This window comes from Pseudophryne corroboree, chromosome 5, assembly GCF_028390025.1.
Source record: "Pseudophryne corroboree isolate aPseCor3 chromosome 5, aPseCor3.hap2, whole genome shotgun sequence".
In the NCBI taxonomy this organism is placed as follows: Eukaryota; Metazoa; Chordata; class Amphibia; order Anura; family Myobatrachidae; genus Pseudophryne; species Pseudophryne corroboree.
The window spans coordinates 29050867-29072013 of NC_086448.1; the positions used below are offsets into that span (position 1 = coordinate 29050867).

At 48.2% G+C, this 21147-nt stretch overlaps 1 protein-coding gene across 7 annotated transcripts in view; it reads left to right on the plus strand.

Moving 5' to 3' along the window:
• OPLAH (5-oxoprolinase, ATP-hydrolysing) overlaps positions 1-21147 on the plus strand; it is a 115507-nt gene that overhangs the window by 23408 nt on the left and 70952 nt on the right. For all 7 annotated transcript variants that reach the window (XM_063921162.1, XM_063921168.1, XM_063921167.1 and 4 more), the window contains 4 exons: positions 1998-2182; positions 3242-3433; positions 3716-3830; positions 5819-5942. In XM_063921162.1, the coding sequence (XP_063777232.1) occupies positions 2015-2182; positions 3242-3433; positions 3716-3830; positions 5819-5942 (599 nt within the window). In that variant the 5' untranslated portion in view covers positions 1998-2014. The remainder of the gene's footprint in view (positions 1-1997; positions 2183-3241; positions 3434-3715; positions 3831-5818; positions 5943-21147) is intronic.

Sequence of the window (21147 nt, forward strand, 5' to 3'; positions counted from 1 at the left end):
AATAATTGATGTAATGTATCTACGATCCTTGGCATATAGAGAGCGGAATAAAGTTCTGCAGTGGGAAATAATAGAATAACCATTGTACAGTGCTGTATAAACCCCTGGGGACCATGGCCCTCATTCCGAGTTGTTCGCTCGGTATTTTTCATCGCATCGCAGTGAAAATCCGCTTAGTACGCATGCGCAATGTTCGCACTGCGACTGCGCCAAGTAACTTTACTATGAAGATAGTATTTTTACTCACGGCTTTTTCTTCGCTCCGGCGATCGTAATGTGATTGACAGGAAATGGGTGTTACTGGGCGGAAACACGGCGTTTCAGGGGCGTGTGGCTGAAAACGCTACCGTTTCCGGAAAAAACGCAGGAGTGGCCGGGGAAACGGTGGGAGTGCCTGGGCGAACGCTGGGTGTGTTTGTGACGTCAACCAGGAACGACAAGCACTGAACTGATCGCACAGGCAGAGTAAGTCTGGAGCTACTCTGAAACTGCTAAGTAGTTAGTAATCGCAATATTGCGAATACATCGGTCGCAATTTTAAGAAGCTAAGATTCACTCCCAGTAGGCGGCGGCTTAGCGTGTGTAACTCTGCTAAATTCGCCTTGCGACCGATCAACTCGGAATGAGGGCCCATGTTCCTACGACCTTGCACAGAATCTTCTGCCTTGGAGCGGAATTGGGTTCCCGTGGTTAATATTAGCAGGCTGGGAAAAGTGTTAATGATTGTGTGAGAAGAATGTGGAAGATATCTGCTGTGTCAGGTGTTTCACCAGACACCGTCCTGTAACGGCAGAAGCCCTGCAGCTCTCCGGCCGTCAGTGGGCTACAAGTCCCAGCAGACTCCGTACAGAAACATTGCCTGGGCCTTCTACAGCCAATAGGAAATCTCTCAGGTGAGTTGCTGTACAGAGAAGACACTATAGAATGATTGCACCCAGGTGATGACACTGTCTCGGCTTGTGTCACCTGCATGTATAGTCCTGGGAGTAGCTGTGGTCACTTAGAGGAGGATTCATAATGGTCCTTCCTGTTACCAGGTCTTTTCCCCAGGGCGGTATCTGCTCCCATAGATGGGCCTGCAGGGCATCATGGCCCAAATGTGCAGACAGGTATCGAGTCAAATGGCCGACGGTGACCATGACAACGTTCATAATGTTGGTACCACAATGTCAACACTGATGTCAATTTCGGGCCACTTATCGACAGGCACCAGGTTGACATGCTCAGAATGTGAAATGATGAAAAGCAGAATGCCGATGGTTAGGGTTAGGTTGCGAGGGTCACACATCCTAGAAGCAGCCACCCAGGCCAGGTATTACCCCTTTCAGACCAAAGTCCCGAGTCACCGGACCCTAGTTTAAAGCTGTGTCGCAGCAGCTTGAAACCTGTTCCCACCACAGGCTGGACCCGAGATATTAGCAGGACTTCCCTCTGCCAGGACTTGGAGATGAGATTACCTCCAAGTGCCCGGAATGCGGCTCTCACTATGCTGAGGAGGACCCGGGTTACCCGTTCATGCTGCCCTGTAACCCGGATCCTTCCCAGACCAACTCGGGTAGCTACCCAGGTTAACCCTTTCACAATAAGCCGCGATTTGGGTTAGCCCAGCAATAACCCGGGTTTTTGCGGTGGAGCGAAAGGGGTATAAGTAACCGCTGGCCACCAGGGACGTTAGGTCAGACAAGATCATCATCGTCATGCCACAAAACTCGTCATCTGTAGGTCTACTTGAGGGTTTATGTATCAAACAGTGAAAAGAGTGAAGGTAGTGACCTCGCTAGATGGAAACATCTACCCATTAGTAGGTCTGGTTAACAGACAGATAACAGTATAATAAAGAGGAGGAATTCCATAACCAAAACAACCAATAAGAAGTAATAATAAAATAAAAGAATCTCTGCATACAGAAGAAAATCTCTCCAGCACGAGTCTACAAATCCTGCTGTGATGGTAACTCAGTAAGTGTAACACAGGCGATGATCTCTTTTCCCCTGTAGGTGGCGTCTCAGCAATAATGGGCGACATAGAAAAGTTCCAGTTTGCCATAGACCGTGGTGGGACATTCACGGATGTGTTTGCCCGATGTCCTGGGGGAAAGGTTCGTGTGATGAAATTGCTGTCCGAGGACCCAGCAAACTACAAGGACGCTCCCACCGAGGGCATCCGGCGGATCCTAGAGGAGGTGAGAGAGTCAAAACTGCAATTTGTTTCCCCATTTTACTCACCTAGTGCCATTTATAGACTCTCTGTGTTCTCCCTTTAGTTTTACCTATGTATAGGGTCCAAGTTATTAGGAATGTTGTCATCATGGCAGTAAGGGTAATTATTTGCAATACTCAGGTGCCATGGTGCTAGCTAGTTATGTAGAGTGTTCTGTAGATTGACGGGAGGAGGAGTCATGTAGAGTGTTCAGTGGATTGACGGGAGGAGGAGTCATGTAGAGTGTTCTGTGGATTGACGGGATGAGGAGTCATGTAGAGTGTTCTGTGGATTGACGGGATGAGGAGTCATGTAGAGTGTTCTGTGGATTGACAGGAGGAGTAGTCATGTCGAGTGTTCTGTGGATTGACGGGATGAGGAGTCATGTAGAGTGTTCAGTGGATTGACAGGAGGAGGAGTCATGTAGAGTGTTCTGTGGATTGACGGGATGAGGAGTCATGTAGAGTGTTCTGTGGCTTGACGGGAGGAGGAGTCATGTAGAGTGTTCTGTGGATTGACGGGAGGAGGAGTCATGTAGAGTGTTTTGTGGATTGACGGGAGGAGTCATGTAGAGTGTTCTGTGGATTGACGGGAAGAGGAGTCATTTAGAGTGTTCTGTGGATTGACGGGAGGAGGAGTCATGTAGAGTGTTCTGTAGACTGACCGGTGGAGGACTCATGTAGAGTGTTCTGTGGATTGATGGGAGGAAGAGTCATGTAGAGTGTTCTGTGGACTGACGGGAGGAGGAGTCATGTACAGTGTTCTGTGGATTGACAGGACAGGAGGAGGAGTCATGTAGAGTGTTTTGTGGATTGACAGGAGGAGGATTTATGTAGAGTGTTCCATGTAGAGTGTCCTGTGGATTGACGGGAGGAGGAGTCATGTAGAGTGTCCTGTGGATTGACGGGAAGAGGAGTCATGTAGAGTGTCCTGTGGATTGACGGGAGGAGGAGTCATGTAGCGTGTCCTGTGGATTGACAGGAGGAGGAGTCATGTAGAGTGTCCTGTGACATGTGAAGTCTAATGGTTGCTTGCAATGCAGGAAACAGGTTGTACCGTTCCCCGGGACCACCCTTTGGATACAAAGCAGATAGAATGGATTCGAATGGGGACAACTGTGGCCACCAATGCCCTGCTGGAACGGAAGGGGGAAAGGATCGCTCTGCTGATAACGAAAGGCTTCAGGGATCTGCTCCACATTGGGAACCAGGCGCGACCCAAGATCTTTGACTTGGCAAGTCCACATTCTAATGAAAAATAGTAAATATTATCTATGTTCTATCACAGATGATGTGTTACGGTGAATATACATTGTCTGATTCAGTAGTACACAATATACATATATTTGTATCACACTATCCATCTATGATGCTGCACTGATCACTTATTTGGGCCACGTTATGCATGTTCTCAAAACCACTTGATGTACAGAGAGGTATTTGTGAACTTCATGACATCCTGTATAAATGGCCTGCAGGATAGTTTCAGGAGACTGTGTTTGTGGCTTCTATTTCAGGAGATTCAGATGCCAGAGGTGCTGTATGAGGAGGTGATAGAGGTGGAAGAGAGAGTTGTTCTGCTGCAGGAGGGCTGTCGTCTCCCCAAGGACCCTTCTCTGAATACATACATAGGTGAGAGGGGCACACTGTGTCTGGACTTACCACACTGCCGTGCCTTATCTTTCTGCCATACATGATATTACCGTGTCGTGCCATGTCTGTGAGGAGTGTAGTTCCATTCAGGACTTCCTTTAGGGGAACTCTGAATATGTTGCAGCCCAAGGGCTATTACTGCCTTGGCGGCTTCGGGCAGCATTTGTCATGACGTCTCCTTGCGGTATCCATCAGTCATCTGGTTCCACATGGATCAGGGGGCGTGGCCTCATAGTGGCACTTGATGGTGCCCTGCTCTCTGATGTGCTGTTGGAGAAAAGACAATGAGAACAGTAGTAAGTATTGCAGTAGGGTGGGAGGAGGGAGGGAGTCCCTGAATTGCAGATGTTAAAAATGGCGGGGAGGAAAGGACTGAATGATATGTACGGCAAATGTAAGAGGACCCACAATGAAAGTATGAGTAGAGGGCAAGGAGAACCTTATACAAATATATAAAAAATATAGTGGGGTGGCAGAGAGAGCAGGGCCCGTGTGAAAAAAAAGGGGTGACAGAGAGGGCAAAGTAAAAAAAAAGGTGAGTGGAGGATTTGGGTAGATCCCAGCACGGGGCTTTAACATACTGTGGGGCAGATGTATTAAGTCTGGAGAAACATAAAGCGGTGATAAGTGCAAGGTGATAATGCACCAGCCAATCAGCTCCAGAATGTATATTGAGAGTTAGCAGCCGATTGGCTGCTGCGTTATCATCTTTTACTGATCACTGCTCTATCAATTCTCCAGGTTTAATAGTAGAAAGATAAGTGGTGGTACTGTATGTATTGGAGGGAATGTGTATAGATATGAAGAACTGGTGATGATCCCTAGAGTTAATATAGTCAGAGGAACTAGAGAACTCTTTTACAGGGCACTTGTTAGTTAAAACATAACATTTATTAATTACTGGTTAAAAAATAATTGGAGGTGACAGAGCTCCACATGTAATACAAAAGGGGAAAGAAAGACAAACGTACGTCACTTACAGGGTCATAGGGACCAAAGAACCATCAGAAGAAAAAGAGGTGAAATCTAGAGAAATGAATACGTACAAAGTATAATGCAACAGACAGACCACAGTCAGAAGAATAGAATAAGCAGATATTTAGTCAATTACGGATTGAATGCCACGCAGGAATCTGTATGTCTTAATAAGCCATGTACCCTCCAAGCAGTCTATGAAAATGAATTATACAGTAGTCAGCTGCTTCAACACATTATAGAAGGTTTGTATTCATTGGATTGTATAATGTTGAATCAGAGTTGATATCATACAAGTCTTTCAATAAACTTCACAGAAATGTTGATATCATCACAATAGTTTAAATAATCCACTTTGCCAGTGTGATAGGAAGAAAAGCTGTATAAGCTGTCAGCGTGGGGATGCTCTTTCTGCTGTCTGCCGTGTGCTTCATAGCACCGTGAACGGTAAATGAGAGAGGTATAGTCCCCGGCGTGGTTACAGCGGAAGGAAGAAGTAATACATCTGCTGTCAGCGTCCATGCCTGCTTCACTCTGATTATTCCTGTGAAAAGGAATCAATTATGGGTTCAACTAGTGAGTGTATGAAAAGGGAGAAGGTTGGGGGAATAATCAGTGTGTCATGTAAAAGAGACCGATTACTTTGGACTGTCTGTGTGTCTTTTGCTGGTGTAGGGTGTACGACTTTATGTAATACTGGAACAAACTACTCCCTGTGTCTGCATGTGTAAGGACTAGGAACTACTAGTATATTTCCAGTACACTTCTGATACTGTGCGTCTCAGTTGGTGCTGCAAATCCAAGTCATTTTCTAATGATGAAAAACACTGACTTGAGATATTGCAGCATTGAAGTGTTTGTATCCTGTCTCTGGGAGCATCCCCTATACAGCATAGGGGAAGAACCCGTCAGCTTGGCTATTCTTCCAGTAGCCACAGATGTATAATGGCATTATGTGGGAAGTATCCTTACCAGTATTCTCCTGTTCTCAGGGTCCACGGGGGATTCTCTTGAGGTCTGGAAGCCAGTCAACCTGGAGCATCTGAAGATCAAGCTGCAGGGGGCGCTATCTCGTGGGATTCAAAGCCTGGCCGTGGTTCTTATGCACTCGTATACGTAAGTGGGGGCTGCCTTAATCAGTACTACTGTAATTAACCACACGTTTGCGCAAATATGTGTAACGAAGATCTCTGAATTCTATTATTATGTGGGATATATATCTGGTTACTGTTATCATTCAGGGTGCTGGGGGAAACCAATTGCCTTTTTTACTACTGTAATTGTGTTCAGTTCCAATGTCCAGCACTTTCTCTACACCCTATCCTTGATTCTACGTGATTGTTTTTTAGTAACATTTATTAATTACCAACCAGAACTGTACAGGAGGAACAGAAAACATCCTTTGATTTTTGATCATAGACAATAAGAGTTAAGACTCTACTCATAAGAGCTTACAATCTAATAGGATGTAGAATCCAAAGTTATTGTTGGGAGCTGCTGATTTTGTTCCTGTTTCTGGACATTCACTCCCTGTTTGGAAGACGTTAATTTACCATTATTCTTAAGATATGAGACTTTCATATTATACATCGACCTTCTCACAGTCACCGATGACCTCCTGGCTCTTCCCCACTCAGCTCTGTCTTGGGTCTCTTCCTTTTTTCTTGGTTCACCAAGTCTGGTATCTGGGTGTTGCACTTGACTCTGCTCTTTCTTTTTCTCCTCTTTTATACAGTATCTTTCTCTAACATCCTAGAGGATGCTGGGGACTCCGTAAGGACCATGGGGATAGACGGGCTCCGCAGGAGACATGGGCACTTTAAGAAAGACTTTAGGAATGGGTGTGCACTGGCTCCTCCCTCTATGCCCCTCCTCCAGACCTCAGTTTACTACTGTGCCCAGAGGAGACTGGGTGCATTACAAGGAGCTCTCCTGAGTTTCCTGATAAGAAAGTATATTTGTTAGGTTTTTTATGTTCAGGGAGCACTGCTGGCAACAGACTCCCTGCATCGTGGGACTGAGGGGAGAGAAACAGACCTACTTCTTAAGAGTTCAAGGGCTCTGCTTCTTAGGCTACTGGACACCATTAGCTCCAGAGGGAGTCGGAACACAGGTCTCACCTCGAGTTCGTCCCGGAGCCGCGCCGCCGTCCTCCTCACAGAGACGGAAGATAGAAGCCGCGCGAGTATGAGAAGAAAGAAGACTTCAAAGGCGGCAGAAGACTTCAGATCTTCACTGAGGTAACGCAGAGCAGTAAAGCTGTGCGCCCACACAGCAAGTCACTGTAAGGGTGCAGGGCGCAGAGGGGGGCGCCCTGGGCAGCAATATATCCTCATTTTCTGGCAAAAAGAAGTATATACAGCTAGGCACTGTATATATAAAGAGCCCCCGCCAGTTTTTTCATTATGTCAGCGGGACCGAAGCCCGCCACTCAGGGGGCGGGGCTTCTCCCTCAGCACTCACCAGCGCCATTTTCTCCACAGCTCAGTGCTGAGAGAAAGCTCCCCGGACTCTCCCCTGCTTACCACAGTGAAAAGAGGGTTTTAAAGAAGGGGGGGGGGGGGGGGCACATAATTGGCCGCAAATTAAGGATTACAGCGCTTTCTCTGATGTCCTAAGTGGATGCTGGGGACTCCGTCAGGACCATGGGGATTAGCGGCTCCGCAGGAGACAGGGCACAAAAGTAAAAGCTTTAGGATCAGGTGGTGTGCACTGGCTCCTCCCCCTATGACCCTCCTCCAAGCCTCAGTTAGATTTTTGTGCCCGGCCGAGAAGGGTGCAATCTAGGTGGCTCTCCTAAAGAGCTGCTTAGAGTAAAAGTTTTGTTAGGTTTTTTATTTTCAGTGAGTCCTGCTGGCAACAGGCTCACTGCTACGAGGGACTTAGGGGAGAAGAAGTGAACTCACCTGCGTGCAGGATGGATTGGCGTCTTAGGCTACTGGACACCATTAGCTCCAGAGGGATCGAACACAGGCCCAGCCATGGAGTCCGGTCCCAGAGCCGCGCCGCCGACCCCCTTGCAGATGCCGAAGAGTGAAGAGGTCCAGAAACCGGCGGCAGAAGACTTTTCAGTCTTCATGAGGTAGCGCACAGCACTGCAGCTGTGCGCCATTGTTGTCAGCACACTTCACACCAGCGGTCACTGAGGGTGCAGGGCGCTGGGGGGGGCGCCCTGGGCAGCAATGAAATACCTATACTGGCTAAAAGATACATCACATATAGCCCCTGGGGCTATATGGATGTATTTAACCCCTGCCAGGTCTCAGAAAAACGGGAGAAGAAGCCCGCCGAAAAGGGGGCGGAGCCTATTCTCCTCAGCACACAGCGCCATTTTCCCTCACAGAAATGCTGGTGGGAAGGCTCCCAGGCTCTCCCCTGCACTGCACTACAGAAACAGGGTTAAAACAGAGAGGGAGGGCACTTATTTGGCGATATGATTATATATATTAAGATGCTATAAGGGAAAAACACTTATATAAAGGTTGTCCCTGTATAATTATAGCGTTTTGGTGTGTGCTGGCAAACTCTCCCTCTGTCTCCCCAAAGGGCTAGTGGGGTCCTGTCCTCTATCAGAGCATTCCCTGTGTGTGTGCTGTGTGTCGGTACGTGTGTGTCGACATGTATGAGGACGATGTTGGTGAGGAGGCGGAGCAATTGCCTGTAATGGTGATGTCACTCTCTAGGGAGTCGACACCGGAATGGATGGCTTATTTAGGGAATTACGTGATAATGTCAACACGCTGCAAGGTCGGTTGACGACATGAGACGGCCGGCAAACCAATTAGTACCTGTCCAGGCGTCTCAAACACCGTCAGGGGCTTTAAAACGCCCATTTACCTCAGTCGGTCGACACAGACACGGACACTGACTCCAGTGTCGACGGTGAAGAAACAAACGTATTTTCCATTTGGGCCACACGTTACATGTTAAGGGCAATGAAGGAGGTGTTACATATTTCTGATACTACAAGTACCACAAAAGAGGGTATTATGTGGGGTGTGAAAAAACTACCTGTAGTTTTTCCTGAATCAGATAAATTAAATGAAGTGTGTGATGATGCGTGGGTTTTCCCCGATAGAAAATTATTGGCGTTATACCCTTTCCCGCCAGAAGTTAGGGCGCGTTGGGAAACACCCCTTAGGGTGGATAAGGCGCTCACACGCTTATCAAAACAAGTGGCGTTACCGTCTCCAGATACGGCCGCCCTCAAGGAGCCAGCTGATAGGAGGCTGGAAAATATCCTAAAAAGTATATACACACATACTGGTGTTATACTGCGACCAGCGATCGCCTCAGCCTGGATGTGCAGCGCTGGGGTGGCTTGGTCGGATTCCCTGACTGAAAATATTGATACCCTTGACAGGGACAGTATTTTATTGACTATAGAGCATTTAAAGGATGCATTTCTATATATGCGAGATGCACAGAGGGATATTTGCACTCTGGCATCAAGAGTAAGTGCGAAGTCCATATCTGCCAGAAGATGTTTATGGACACGACAGTGGTCAGGTGATGCAGATTCCAAACGGCACATGGAAGTATTGCCGTATAAAAGGGGAGGAGTTATTTGGGGTCGGTCCATCGGACCTGGTGGCCACGGCAACAGCTGGAAAATCCACCTTTTTTACCCCAAGTCACATCTCAGCAGAAAAAGACACCGTCTTTTCAGCCTCAGTCCTTTCGTCCCCATAAGGGCAAGCGGGCAAAAGGCCAGTCATATCTGCCCAGGGATAGAGGAAAGGGAAGAAGACTGCAGCAGGCAGCCCATTCCCAGGAACAGAAGCCCTCCACCGCTTTTGCCAAGTCCTCAGCATGACGCTGGGGCCGTACAAGCGGACTCAGCTGCGGTGGGGGGTCGTCTCAAGAGTTTCAGCGCGCAGTGGGCTCACTCGCAAGTGGACCCCTGGATCCTACAAGTAGTATCCCAGGGGTACAGATTGGAGGTTCGAGACGTCTCCCCCTCGCAGGTTCCTGAAGTCTGCTTTACCAACGTCTCCCTCCGACAGGGAGGCAGTATTGGAAACAATTCACAAGCTGTATTCCCAGCAGGTGATAATCAAAGTACCCCTCCTACAACAAGGAAAGGGGTATTATTCCACACTATATTGTGGTACTGAAGCCAGACGGCTCGGTGAGACCTATTCTAAATCTGAAATATTTGAACACTTACATACAAAGGTTCAAATCAAGATGGAGTCACTCAGAGCAGTGATAGCGAACCAGGAAGAAGGGGACTATATGGTGTCCCTGGACATCAAGGATGCTTACCTCCATGTCCCAATTTGCCCTTCTCACCAAGGGTACCTCAGGTTCGTGGTACAAAACTGTCACTATCAGTTTCAGACGCTGCCGTTTGGATTGTCCACGGCACCCCGGGTCTTTACCAAGGTAATGGCCGAAATGATGATTCTTCTTCAAAGAAAAGGCGTCTTAATTATCCCTTACTTGGACGATCTCCTGATAAGGGCAAGGTCCAGAGAACAGTTGGAGGTCGGAGTAGCACTATCTCAAGTAGTTCTACGACAGCACGGGTGGATTCTAAATATTCCAAAATCGCAGCTGTCTCCGACGACACGTCTGCTGTTCCTAGGGATGATTCTGGACACAGTCCAGAAAAAGGTGTTTCTCCCGGAGGAGAAAGCCAGGGAGTTATCCGAGCTAGTCAGGAACCTCCTAAAACCAGGAAAAGTGTCAGTGCATCATTGCACAAGGGTCCTGGGAAAAATGGTGGCTTCTTACGAAGCGATTCCATTCGGCAGATTTCACGCAAGAACTTTTCAGTGGGATCTGCTGGAAAAATGGTCCGGATCGCATCTTCAGATGCATCAGCGGATAACCCTGTCTCCAAGGACAAGGGTGTCTCTTCTGTGGTGGCTGCAGAGTGCTCATCTACTAAAGGGCCACAGATTCGGCATTCAGGACTGGGTCCTGGTGACCACGGATGCCAGCCTGAACGGCTGGGGAGCAGTCACACAAGGAAAAAATTTCCAGGGAGTGTGATCAAGTCTGGAGACTTCTCTCCACATAAATATACTGGAGCTAAGAGCAATTTACAATGCTCTAAGCTTAGCAAGACCTCTGCTTCAAGGTCAGCCGGTATTGATCCAGTGGGACAACATCACGGCAGTCGCCCACGTAAACAGACTGGGCGGCACAAGAAGCAGGAGGGCAATGGCAGAAACTGCAAGGATTCTTCGCTGGGTGGAAAATCATGTGTTAGCACTGTCAGCAGTGTTCATTCCGGGAGTGGACAACTGGGAAGCAGACTTCCTCAGCAGGCACGACCTCCACCCGGGAGAGTGGGGACTTCATCGGGAAGTCTTCCACATGATTGTGAACCGTTGGGAAAGACCAAAGGTGGACATGATGGCGTCCCGCCTGAACAAAAAACTGGACAGGTATTGCGCCAGGTCAAGAGACCCTCAGGCAATAGCTGTGGACGTTCTGGTAACACCGTGGGTGTACCAGTCGGTGTATGTGTTCCCTCCTCTGCTTCTCATACCTAAGGTACTGAGAATTATAAGACGTAGAGGAGTAAGAACTATACTCGTGGCTCCGGATTGGCCAAGAAGGACTTGGTACCGGAACTTCAAGAGATGCTCACAGAGGACTCATGGCCTCTGCCGCTAAGAAGGGACTTGCTTCAGCAAGTACCATGTCTGTTCCAAGACTTACCGCGGCTGCGTTTGACGGCATGGCGGTTGAACGCCGGATCCTAAGGGAAAAAGGCATTCCGGAAGAGGTCATTCCTACCCTGGTCAAAGCCAGGAAGGAGGTGACCGCACAACATTATCACCACATGTGGCAAAAATATGTTGCGTGGTGTGAGGCCAGGAAGGCCCCACGAAGAAATTTCAACTCGGTCGATTCCTGCATTTCCTGCAAACAGGAGTGTCTATGGGCCTCAAATTGGGGTCCATTAAGGTTCAAATTTCGGCCCTGTCGATTTTCTTCCAGAAAGAATTGGCTTCAGTTTCTGAAGTCCAGAAGTTTGTCAAGGGAGTACTGCATATAGAACCCCCTTTTGTGCCTTCAGGGGCACTGTGGGATCTCAACGTAGTTCTGGGATTCCTCAAATCACATTGGTTTAAACCGCTCAAATCTGTGGATTTGAAATATTTCACATGGAAAGTGACCATGATGTTGGCCCTGGCCTCGGCCAGGCGAGTGTCAGAATTGGCGGCTTTGTCTCACAAAAGCCCATATCTGATTGTCCATTCGGACAGGGCAGAGCTGCGGACTCGTCCCCAGTTTCTCCCTAAGGTGGTGTCAGCGTTTCACCTGAACCAGCTTATTGTGGTACCTGCGGCTACTAGGGACTTGGAGGACTCCAAGTTGCTAGATGTTGTCAGGGCCCTGAAAATATAGATTTCCAGGACGGCTGGAGTCAGGAAAACTGACTTGCTGTTATCCTGTATGCACCCAACAAACTGGGTGCTCTTGCTTCTAAGCAGACGATTGCTAGTTGGATGTGTAGTACAATTCAGCTTGCACATTCTGTGGCAGGCCTGCCACAGCCAAAATATGTAAATGCCCATTCCACAAGGAAGGTGGGCTCATCTTGGGCGGCTGCCCGAGGGGTCTCGGCTTTACAACTTTGCCGAGCTGCTACTTGGTCAGGGGCACACCCTGGCTGAGGAGGACCTGGAGTTCTCTCACTCGGTGCTGCAGAGTCATCCGCACTCTCCCGCCCGTTTGGGAGCTTTGGTATAATCCCCATGGTCCTGACGGAGTCCCCAGCATCCACTTAGGACGTCAGAGAAAATAAGAATTTACTTACCGATAATTCTATTTCTCGTAGTCCGTAGTGGATGCTGGGCGCCCATCCCAAGTGCGGATTGTCTGCAATACTTGTACATAGTTATTGTTACAAAAATCGGGTTATTATTGTTGTGAGCCATCTTTTCAGAGGCTCCGCTGTTATCATGCTGTTAACTGGGTTCAGATCACAGGTTGTACAGTGTGATTGGTGTGGCTGGTATGAGTCTTACCCGGGATTCAAAATCCTTCCTTATTGTGTTCGCTCGTCCGGGCACAGTATCCTAACTGAGGCTTGGAGGAGGGTCATAGGGGGAGGAGCCAGTGCACACCACCTGATCCTAAAGCTTTTACTTTTGTGCCCTGTCTCCTGCGGAGCCGCTAATCCCCATGGTCCTGACGGAGTCCCCAGCATCCACTACGGACTACGAGAAATAGAATTATCGGTAAGTAAATTCTTATTATCTGGGTAAACATACTGTGTTTTTCCTGGGTCATTAGCGCTGGGTGTGTGCTGGCATACTCTCTCTCTGTCTCTCCAAAGAGCCTTGTGGGGGAACTGTCTCCAGATAAGAGAATTCCCTGAATGTGTGGTGTGTCGGTACACGTGTGTCGGCATGTCTGAGGTAAAAGGCTTTCCTAGTGAGGAGGTGGAGCAAATAAATATAGTGTCTCCGTCGGCAACACTAAAACCTGACTGGGTGGATATGTGGAATGTGTTAAGTGCTAATGTAAATTTATTGCACAAAAGGTTGGACAAAGCTGAGTCCAGAAATTATGCACAGAGTCAGGCTCTGCCTGCCCCTATGTCGCAGGGACCCTCAGGGTCTCAAAAGTGCCCACTATCCCAAATAGTAGACACTAATACCGACACGGATTCTGACTCTAGTGTCGACTACGATGATGCAAAATTATAGCCAAAATTAGCTAAAAGTATTCAATATATGATTATTGAAATAAAGGATGTTTTGCATATCACTGAGGAACCCCCGGTCCCTGACACGAGGGTACACAGGTATAAGGAAAAGAAACCTGAGGTAACAATTACTCCTTCTAATGAGCTGAATGAGTTATTGGAAAATGGGAATCTCCAGACAAGAAACTGCAGATTCCCAAAAGGATTCTTATGGCGTATCCCTTCCCGATCAAGGACAGGATACGGTGGGAATCCTCCTCAAGGGTAGACAAAACGTTGAAACGCTTATCCAAAAAAGGTAGCACTGCCACCCCAAGATATACCCTAAGGGATCCTGCTGATCGCAAGCAGGAGGCTACATTAAAGTCCAGTTACACATACTCTGGTACCTTACTCAGACCGGCGTTAGCGTCGGCTTGGGTTTGTAGCGCTATAGCAGAGTGGACTGATAATTGGATACCCTGGATAGGGATACCAATTTGTTAACCCTGGGTCAGATTAAAGATGCTGTCTTACATATGAGGGATGCATAAAGAGACATTGGCCTACCGGGTTCTAAAGTCAACGCTATGTCCATTTCTGCTAGACGAGTCCTATGGACCCGGCAATGGACAGGTGATGCCGACTCAAAAAGGCATATGGAGGTTTTTACCTTATAAGGGTGAGGAATGGTTTGGGGACGGTCTCTCGGACCTGGTCTCCACAGCTACGGCAGGTAAATAAAAATTTTGCCTTTTATTCCCTCACAGCCTAAGAAAGCGCCACATTATCAAATGCAGTCCTTTCGCTCAAATAAAAACAAGAGAGCACGAGGATCGTCCTGTCTTGCCAGAGGTAAGGGCAGAGGGAAAAAGCTGCCAACCACAGCTAGTTCCCAGGAGCAGAAGTCCTCCCCGGCCCCTACAAAATCCACCGCATGACGCTGGGGCTCCCCTGAGGGAGTCCGCCCCAGTGGGGACACGTCTTCGACTTTTCAGCCACATCTGGGTTCACTCACAGGTGGATCCCTGGGCAATAGAAATTGTCTCCCAGGGTTACAAGCTGGAATTCGAGAGGTGCCCCCTCGCCGGTTTTTCAAATCGGCCCTACCAGCTTCTCCCCCAGAGAGGGAGATAGTTTTAAATGCAATTCAAAAATTGTGTCTTCAACAGGTGGTGGTCAAAGTTCCCCTGCTTCAACAAGGGAGGGGGTATTATTCAACCCTATTTGTAGTCCCGAAACCGGACAGTTCGGTCAGACCCATTTTAAATTTAAAATCCTTGAACCTATACTTGAAAAGGTTCAAGTACAAGATGGAATCGCTCAGAGCGGTCATCGCCAGCCTAGAAGGGGGGAATTTTATGGTATCCCTGGACATAAAGGATGCGTACCTTCATGTTCCCATATATCCACCTCATTAGGCGTACCTGAGATCTGCGGTACAGGATTGTCATTACCAATTTCAGACGTTGCCGTTTGGGCTTTCCTTGGCACCGAGGATTTTCACCAAGGTAATGGCGGAAATGATGGTGCTCCTGTGCAAGCAGGGTGTCACAAATCCCATACTTGGATGATCTCCTGATAAAAGCGAGATCACGAGAGCAGTTCTTGAACAGCGTGTCACTTTCACTAAAGGTGTTATAGAAACACAGCTGGATTCTCAATATCCCGAAGTCACAGTTAGTTCCTACGACTAGTTTGACCTTCTTAGGCATGATTCTGGATACGGACCAGAAAAGGGTTTATCTTCCGATAGAAAAGGCCCAGGAACTCATGACTCTGGTCAGGGACCTATTGAAACCAAAACAGGTGTCGGTGCATCACTGCACTCGAGTCCTGGAAAAGATGGTGGCAGCTTACGAGGCCATTCCTTTCGGCAGGTTCCATGCGAGGACTTTCCAATGGGACCTACTGGACAAGTGGTCCGGGTCATATCTACAGATTCATCGATTGATCACCCTGTCCCCCAGGGCCAGGGTGTCTCTCCTGTGGTGGCTGCAGTGTGCTCACCTTCTGGAGGATCGCAGATTCGGCATTCAGGACTGGGTTCTGGTGACCACGGCTGCGAGCCTCCGAGGTTGGGGAGCAGTCACACAAGGAAGAAGCTTCCAAGGTCATTGGTCAAGTCAAGAAACTTGTCTTCACATCAACGTCCTGGAACTGAGGGCCATATACAACGCCCTTCGTCAAGCGGAGACTTTGCTTCGCGACCTACCGGTTCTGATCCAGTCTGACAACATCACCGCAGTGGCTCATGTAAACCGCCAAGGCGGCACAAGGAGCAGAATGGCAATGGCGGAAGCCACCAGGATTCTTCGCTGGGCGGAAAATCATGTGGGCGCACTGTCAGCAGTGTTCATTCCGGGAGTGGACAACTGGGAAGCAGACTTCCTCAGCAGACATGATCTACATCTAGAAGAGTGGGGACTTCATCAGGAAGTCTTCGCACAAATTGCAAGTCAGTGGGGTCTGCCGCAGATAGACATGATGGCGTCCCGCCTAAACAAAAAACTACAGAGGTATTGCGCCAGGTCAAGAGGCCCTCAGGCGGTGGCAGTGGACGCCCTAACAACACCGTGGGTGTTCCAGTCGGTCTAGGTGTTTCCTCCTCTTCCTCTCATCCCCAAGGTGTTGAGAATAATAAGGAAAAGAGGAGTACAGACAATTCTCATTGTTCCAGATTGGCCGCGAAGGGCCTGGTATCCAGATCTGCAGGAAATGCTCACAGAAGATCCGTGGCCTCTTCCTCTAAGACAGGACCTCTTACAACAGGGGCCCTGTCTGTTCCAAGACTTACCGCGGCTGCGTTTGACGGCATGGCGGTTGAACGCCGGATCCTAGCGGAAAAGGGCATTCCGGAGGAGGTCATTCCTACTCTGATAAAGGCTAGGAAGGACGTGACAGCTAAACATTATCACCGTATATGGCGGAAGTATGTATCTTGGTGTGAGTCCAGGAATGCTACTACGGAAGAATTCCATCTGGGCCGTTTCCTTCACTTCCTACAAACTGGAGTGAATTTGGGCCTAAAATTAGGCTCCATTGAGGTTCAGATTTCGGCCTTATCCATTTTCTTTCAGAGGGAATTAGCTTCTCTCCCAGAAGTACAGACTTTTGTGAAGGGAGTGCTGCATATTCAGCCTCCTTTTGTACCTCCGGTGGCGCCTTGGGACCTCAACGTGGTGTTGAATTTCCTTAAGTCGCACTGGTTTGAACCACTTAAAACTGTGGAATTAAAATATCTCACGTGGAAAGTGGTCATGTTGTTAGCCTTGGCTTCGGCTAGGCGAGTGTCGGAGTTGGCGGCTTTGTCTCATAAAAGCCCCTATCTGGTTTTCCATATGGATAGAGCGGAATTGCGGACCCGTCCTCAATTCTTGCATAAAGTGGTGTCATCTTTTCATATAAACCAACCTATCGTGGTGCCTGTGGCTACGCAATACTTGGAGGATTCCGAGTCTCTTGATGTAGTCAGAGCTTTGAAAATTTACGTGGCCAGAACGGCTAGGATCAGAAAAACAGAAGCACTGTTTGTCCTGTATGCAGCCAACAAGGTTGGCGCCCCTGCTTCAAAACAGACGATTGCTCGCTGGATCTGTAACACGATTCAGCAGGCTTATTCTACGGCTGGATTGCCATTACCAAAATCGGTTAAGGCCCATTCCACTAGGAAGGTGGGCTCTTCTTGGGCGGCTGCCCGAGGGGTCTCGGCACTCCAACTGTGCCGAGCTGCTACTTGGTCAGGGTCAAACACCTTTGCAAAGTTCTATAAGTTTGATACCCTGGCTGAGGAGGATCTCCTGTTTGCTCAATCGGTGCTGCAGAGTCATCCGCACTCTCCCGCCCGTTTGGGAGCTTTGGTATAATCCCCATGGTCCTTACAGAGTCCCCAGCATCCTCTAGGACGTTAGAGAAAATAAGCTTTTAAACCTACCGGTAAATCTTTTTCTCGTAGTCCGTAGAGGATGCTGGGCGCCCGTCCCAAGTGCGGACTACTTCTGCAAGACTTGTATATAGTTTTGCTTACATAAGGGTTATGTTATAGTTTTCATCGGTCTCGGACTGATGCTATGTTGTTTCATACTGTTAACTGGATAGTTTATCACAAGTTATACGGTGTGATTGGTGTGGCTGGTATGAATCTTGCCCTTGGATTAACAAAAATCCTTTCCTCGTACTGTCCGTCTCCTCTTGGCACAGTTTCTTTAATTGAGGTCTGGAGGAGGCGCATAGAGGGAGGAGCCAGTGCACACCCATTCCTAAAGTCTTTCTTAAAGTGCCCATGTCTCCTGCGGAGCCCGTCTATCCCCATGGTCCTTACGGAGTCCCCAGCATCCTCTACGGACTACGAGAAAAAGATTTACCGGTAGGTTTAAAATCTTATTTTCTTATTACTGATGGTTAAACCTCTGCAATACAGTATTTCCAGAATCAGAATCCTGTGTTTCCTCAGCATTTCCCACCTTGAATACTATAACCAGCTCCTCTCTGGCCTTCCTGACTCCAGCCTCGCCCCTCTCCAGTATCTCTCCTATCCTCAACTCTGCTGCCCACCTCCTTGTCTTCTCTCATCATTCTACCTCTGCTGCCCCTCTCTGTAAGACACTTCACTGGTCCCCATACCTCTTCAGAATTACATTTATACCACTCTCTCTGTCACCTACAACAATTTCAACCTTCCTGCTGCTCCCTACACCTCCAGCCTAGTTTCCTCACACTCCCTGCCGCTCTCTTCACTCTGCTAATGATTGCAGCCTCTGCCCCCTGATCACCACTCCTCACTCTTCTCGCATCAGGATTTCTCCCAGGCAGCTCCTGACCCCTGGAATTCCCTACCTCACTGCATTACACTGTCATCCAGCCCCCCAGTCTCCAAGCCTAAAAATATTTTTTCATTCTAGCTTCCAATTTCTCCCTATTGTCTCCAGCCATATACCCTATCATTATTAGGGTAATTTTGTATCTATGTGAAAATGTTTGCTTGGATTTATTAGTATATGTATGGAACTTTTCAGTTTTATCCCCCTTGTACAGTGATACGAAACCCTTGGGGTGTCTTCTAAATAAAGGTTAATAATAAATAATAATATTGGCGTTAGATGATCACCACAGTTAGATTGGCGTTAGGTGATCACTACAGTGATTACAGCTTGTATCGAACATTAAGGGGTCTATTTACTAAGGCTTGGCTGGAGATAAAGTGGACGGAGATTCAGGGGGACATTTACTAAGCAGTGATAAGAGCAGAGAAGTGAGCCAATAGAGTAGTTGCCCATGGCAACCAATCAGCACTGATGTCACATCTATAATTTGCATACTATAAAATGATACAGAGCTGCTGATTAGTTGATGGGGCAACTTCTCCACTGGCTCACTTCTCCGCTCTTATCACTGCTTAGTAAACGTTCCCCAGAGTACCAGCCAATCAGCTCCTAACTGCCACGTCACAGGCTGTGTTTGAAAAATGACAGGAGCTGATTGGCTGGTACTTTATCTTCGTCCACTTTATCTCTATCCAAGGCTTAGTAAATAGACCCCTTAATGTATTCTAGGTGGTGGACAGGCATTGCTCACACCAGATATATAGGGAGATTTATTAAAGCTTGGAGAGAGAGAAACTACCAACCAACCAGCTCCTGTCATTTTTCAAACCCAGCCTGTAACATGTCAGTTAGGAGAAGATTGGCTGGCACTATCTGTCTCTATCCACTATCTCTCTATTTCCAAGCTTTGATAAATCTGCCCCATAGAGCGATTTTCAACCATTGAATAAAAAATAAGAATTTTCTAGAAATAATTCTATTTCTCGTAGTCCGTAGTGGATGCTGGGGACTCCGTAAGGACCATGGGGAATAGCGGCTCCGCAGGAGACTGGGCACAACCAAGAAAGATTTAGGACTACCTGGTGTGCACTGGCTCCTCCCTCTATGCCCCTCCTCCAGACCTCAGTTAGGATACTGTGCCCGGAAGAGCTGACACAATAAGGAAAGGATTTGGAATCCCGGGTAAGACTCTTACCAGCCACACCAATCACACCGTACAACTCGTGATACTATACCCAGTTAACAGTATGAATAACAAATGAGCCTCACGAACAGATGGCTCATAACAATAACCCTTTAGTTAGGCAATAACTATACACAAGTATTGCAGACAATCCGCACTTGGGATGGGCGCCCAGCATCCACTACGGACTACGAGAAATAGAATTACCGGTGAGTAAATTCTTATTTTCTCTGACGTCCTAGTGGATGCTGGGGACTCCGTAAGGACCATGGGGATTATACCAAAGCTCCCAAACGGGCGGGAGAGTGCGGATGAATCTGCAGCACCGAATGAGCAAACTCAAGGTCCTCCTCAGCCAGGGTATCAAACTTGTAGAATTTAGCAAATGTGTTTGACCCCGACCAAGTAGCAGCTCGGCAAAGTTGTAAAGCCGAAATCCCTCGGGCAGCCGCCCAAGAAGAGCCCACTTTCCTCGTGGAATGGGCTTTTACAGATTTAGGATGCGGCAGTCCAGCCGCAGAATGTGCAAGTTGAATCGTACTACAGATCCAGTGAGCAATAGATTGCTTTGAAGCAGGAGCACCCAGCTTGTTGGGCGCATACAGAATAAATAGCGAGCCAGTTTTCCTGACTCCAGCCGTCCTGGAAACATAGATTTTCAGGGCCCTGACTACATCCAGCAACTTGGAATCCTCCAAGTCCTTAGTAGCCGCAGGCACCACAATAGGTTGGTTCAAATGAAAAGCTGATACCACCTTAGGAAGAAATTGGGGACGAGTCCTCAATTCCGCCCTATCCATATGGAAAATCAGATAAGGGCTTTTACATGACAAAGCCGCCAATTCTGACACACGCCTGGCCGAAGCCAAGGCCAACAGCATGACCACTTTCCACGTGAGATATTTTAGTTTCAAACCAATGTGACTTAAGGAAATTCAACACCACGTTGAGATCCCAAGGTGCCACTGGAGGCACAAAAGGGGGCTGAATATGCAGCACTCCCTTAACAAACGTCTGAACTTCAGGCAGTGAAGCCAGTTCTTTTTGGAAGAAAATCGACATAGCCGAAATCTGGACCTTAACGGAACCTAATTTTAGGCCCATAGTCACCCCTGACTGTAGGAAGTGCAGAAATCGACCCAGCTGAAATTCCTCCGTTGGGGCCCTTCTGGCCTCACACCACGCAACATATTTTCGCCATATGCGGTGATAATGGTTTGCGGTCACCTCCTTCCTAGCTTTAATCAGCGTAGGGATGACTTCCTCCGGAATGCCCTTTTCCTTCAGGATCCGGCGTTCAACCGCCATGCCGTCAAACGCAGCCGCGGTAAGTCTTGGAACAGGCAGGGTCCCTGCTGCAGCAGGTCCTGTCTGAGCGGCAGATGCCATGGGTCCTCTGAGATCATTTCTTGAAGTTCTGGGTACCAAGCTCTTCTTGGCCAATCCGGAACCACAAGTATAGTTCTTACTCCTCTCCTTCTTATTATTCTCAGTACCTTGGGTATGAGAGGCAGAGGAGGGAACACATAAACCGACTGGTACACCCACGGTGTCACTAGAGCGTCCACAGCTATCGCCTGAGTGTCCCTTGACCTGGCGCAATATCTTTTTAGCTTTTTGTTGAGGCGGGACGCCATCATGTCCACCTGTGGCCGTTCCCAG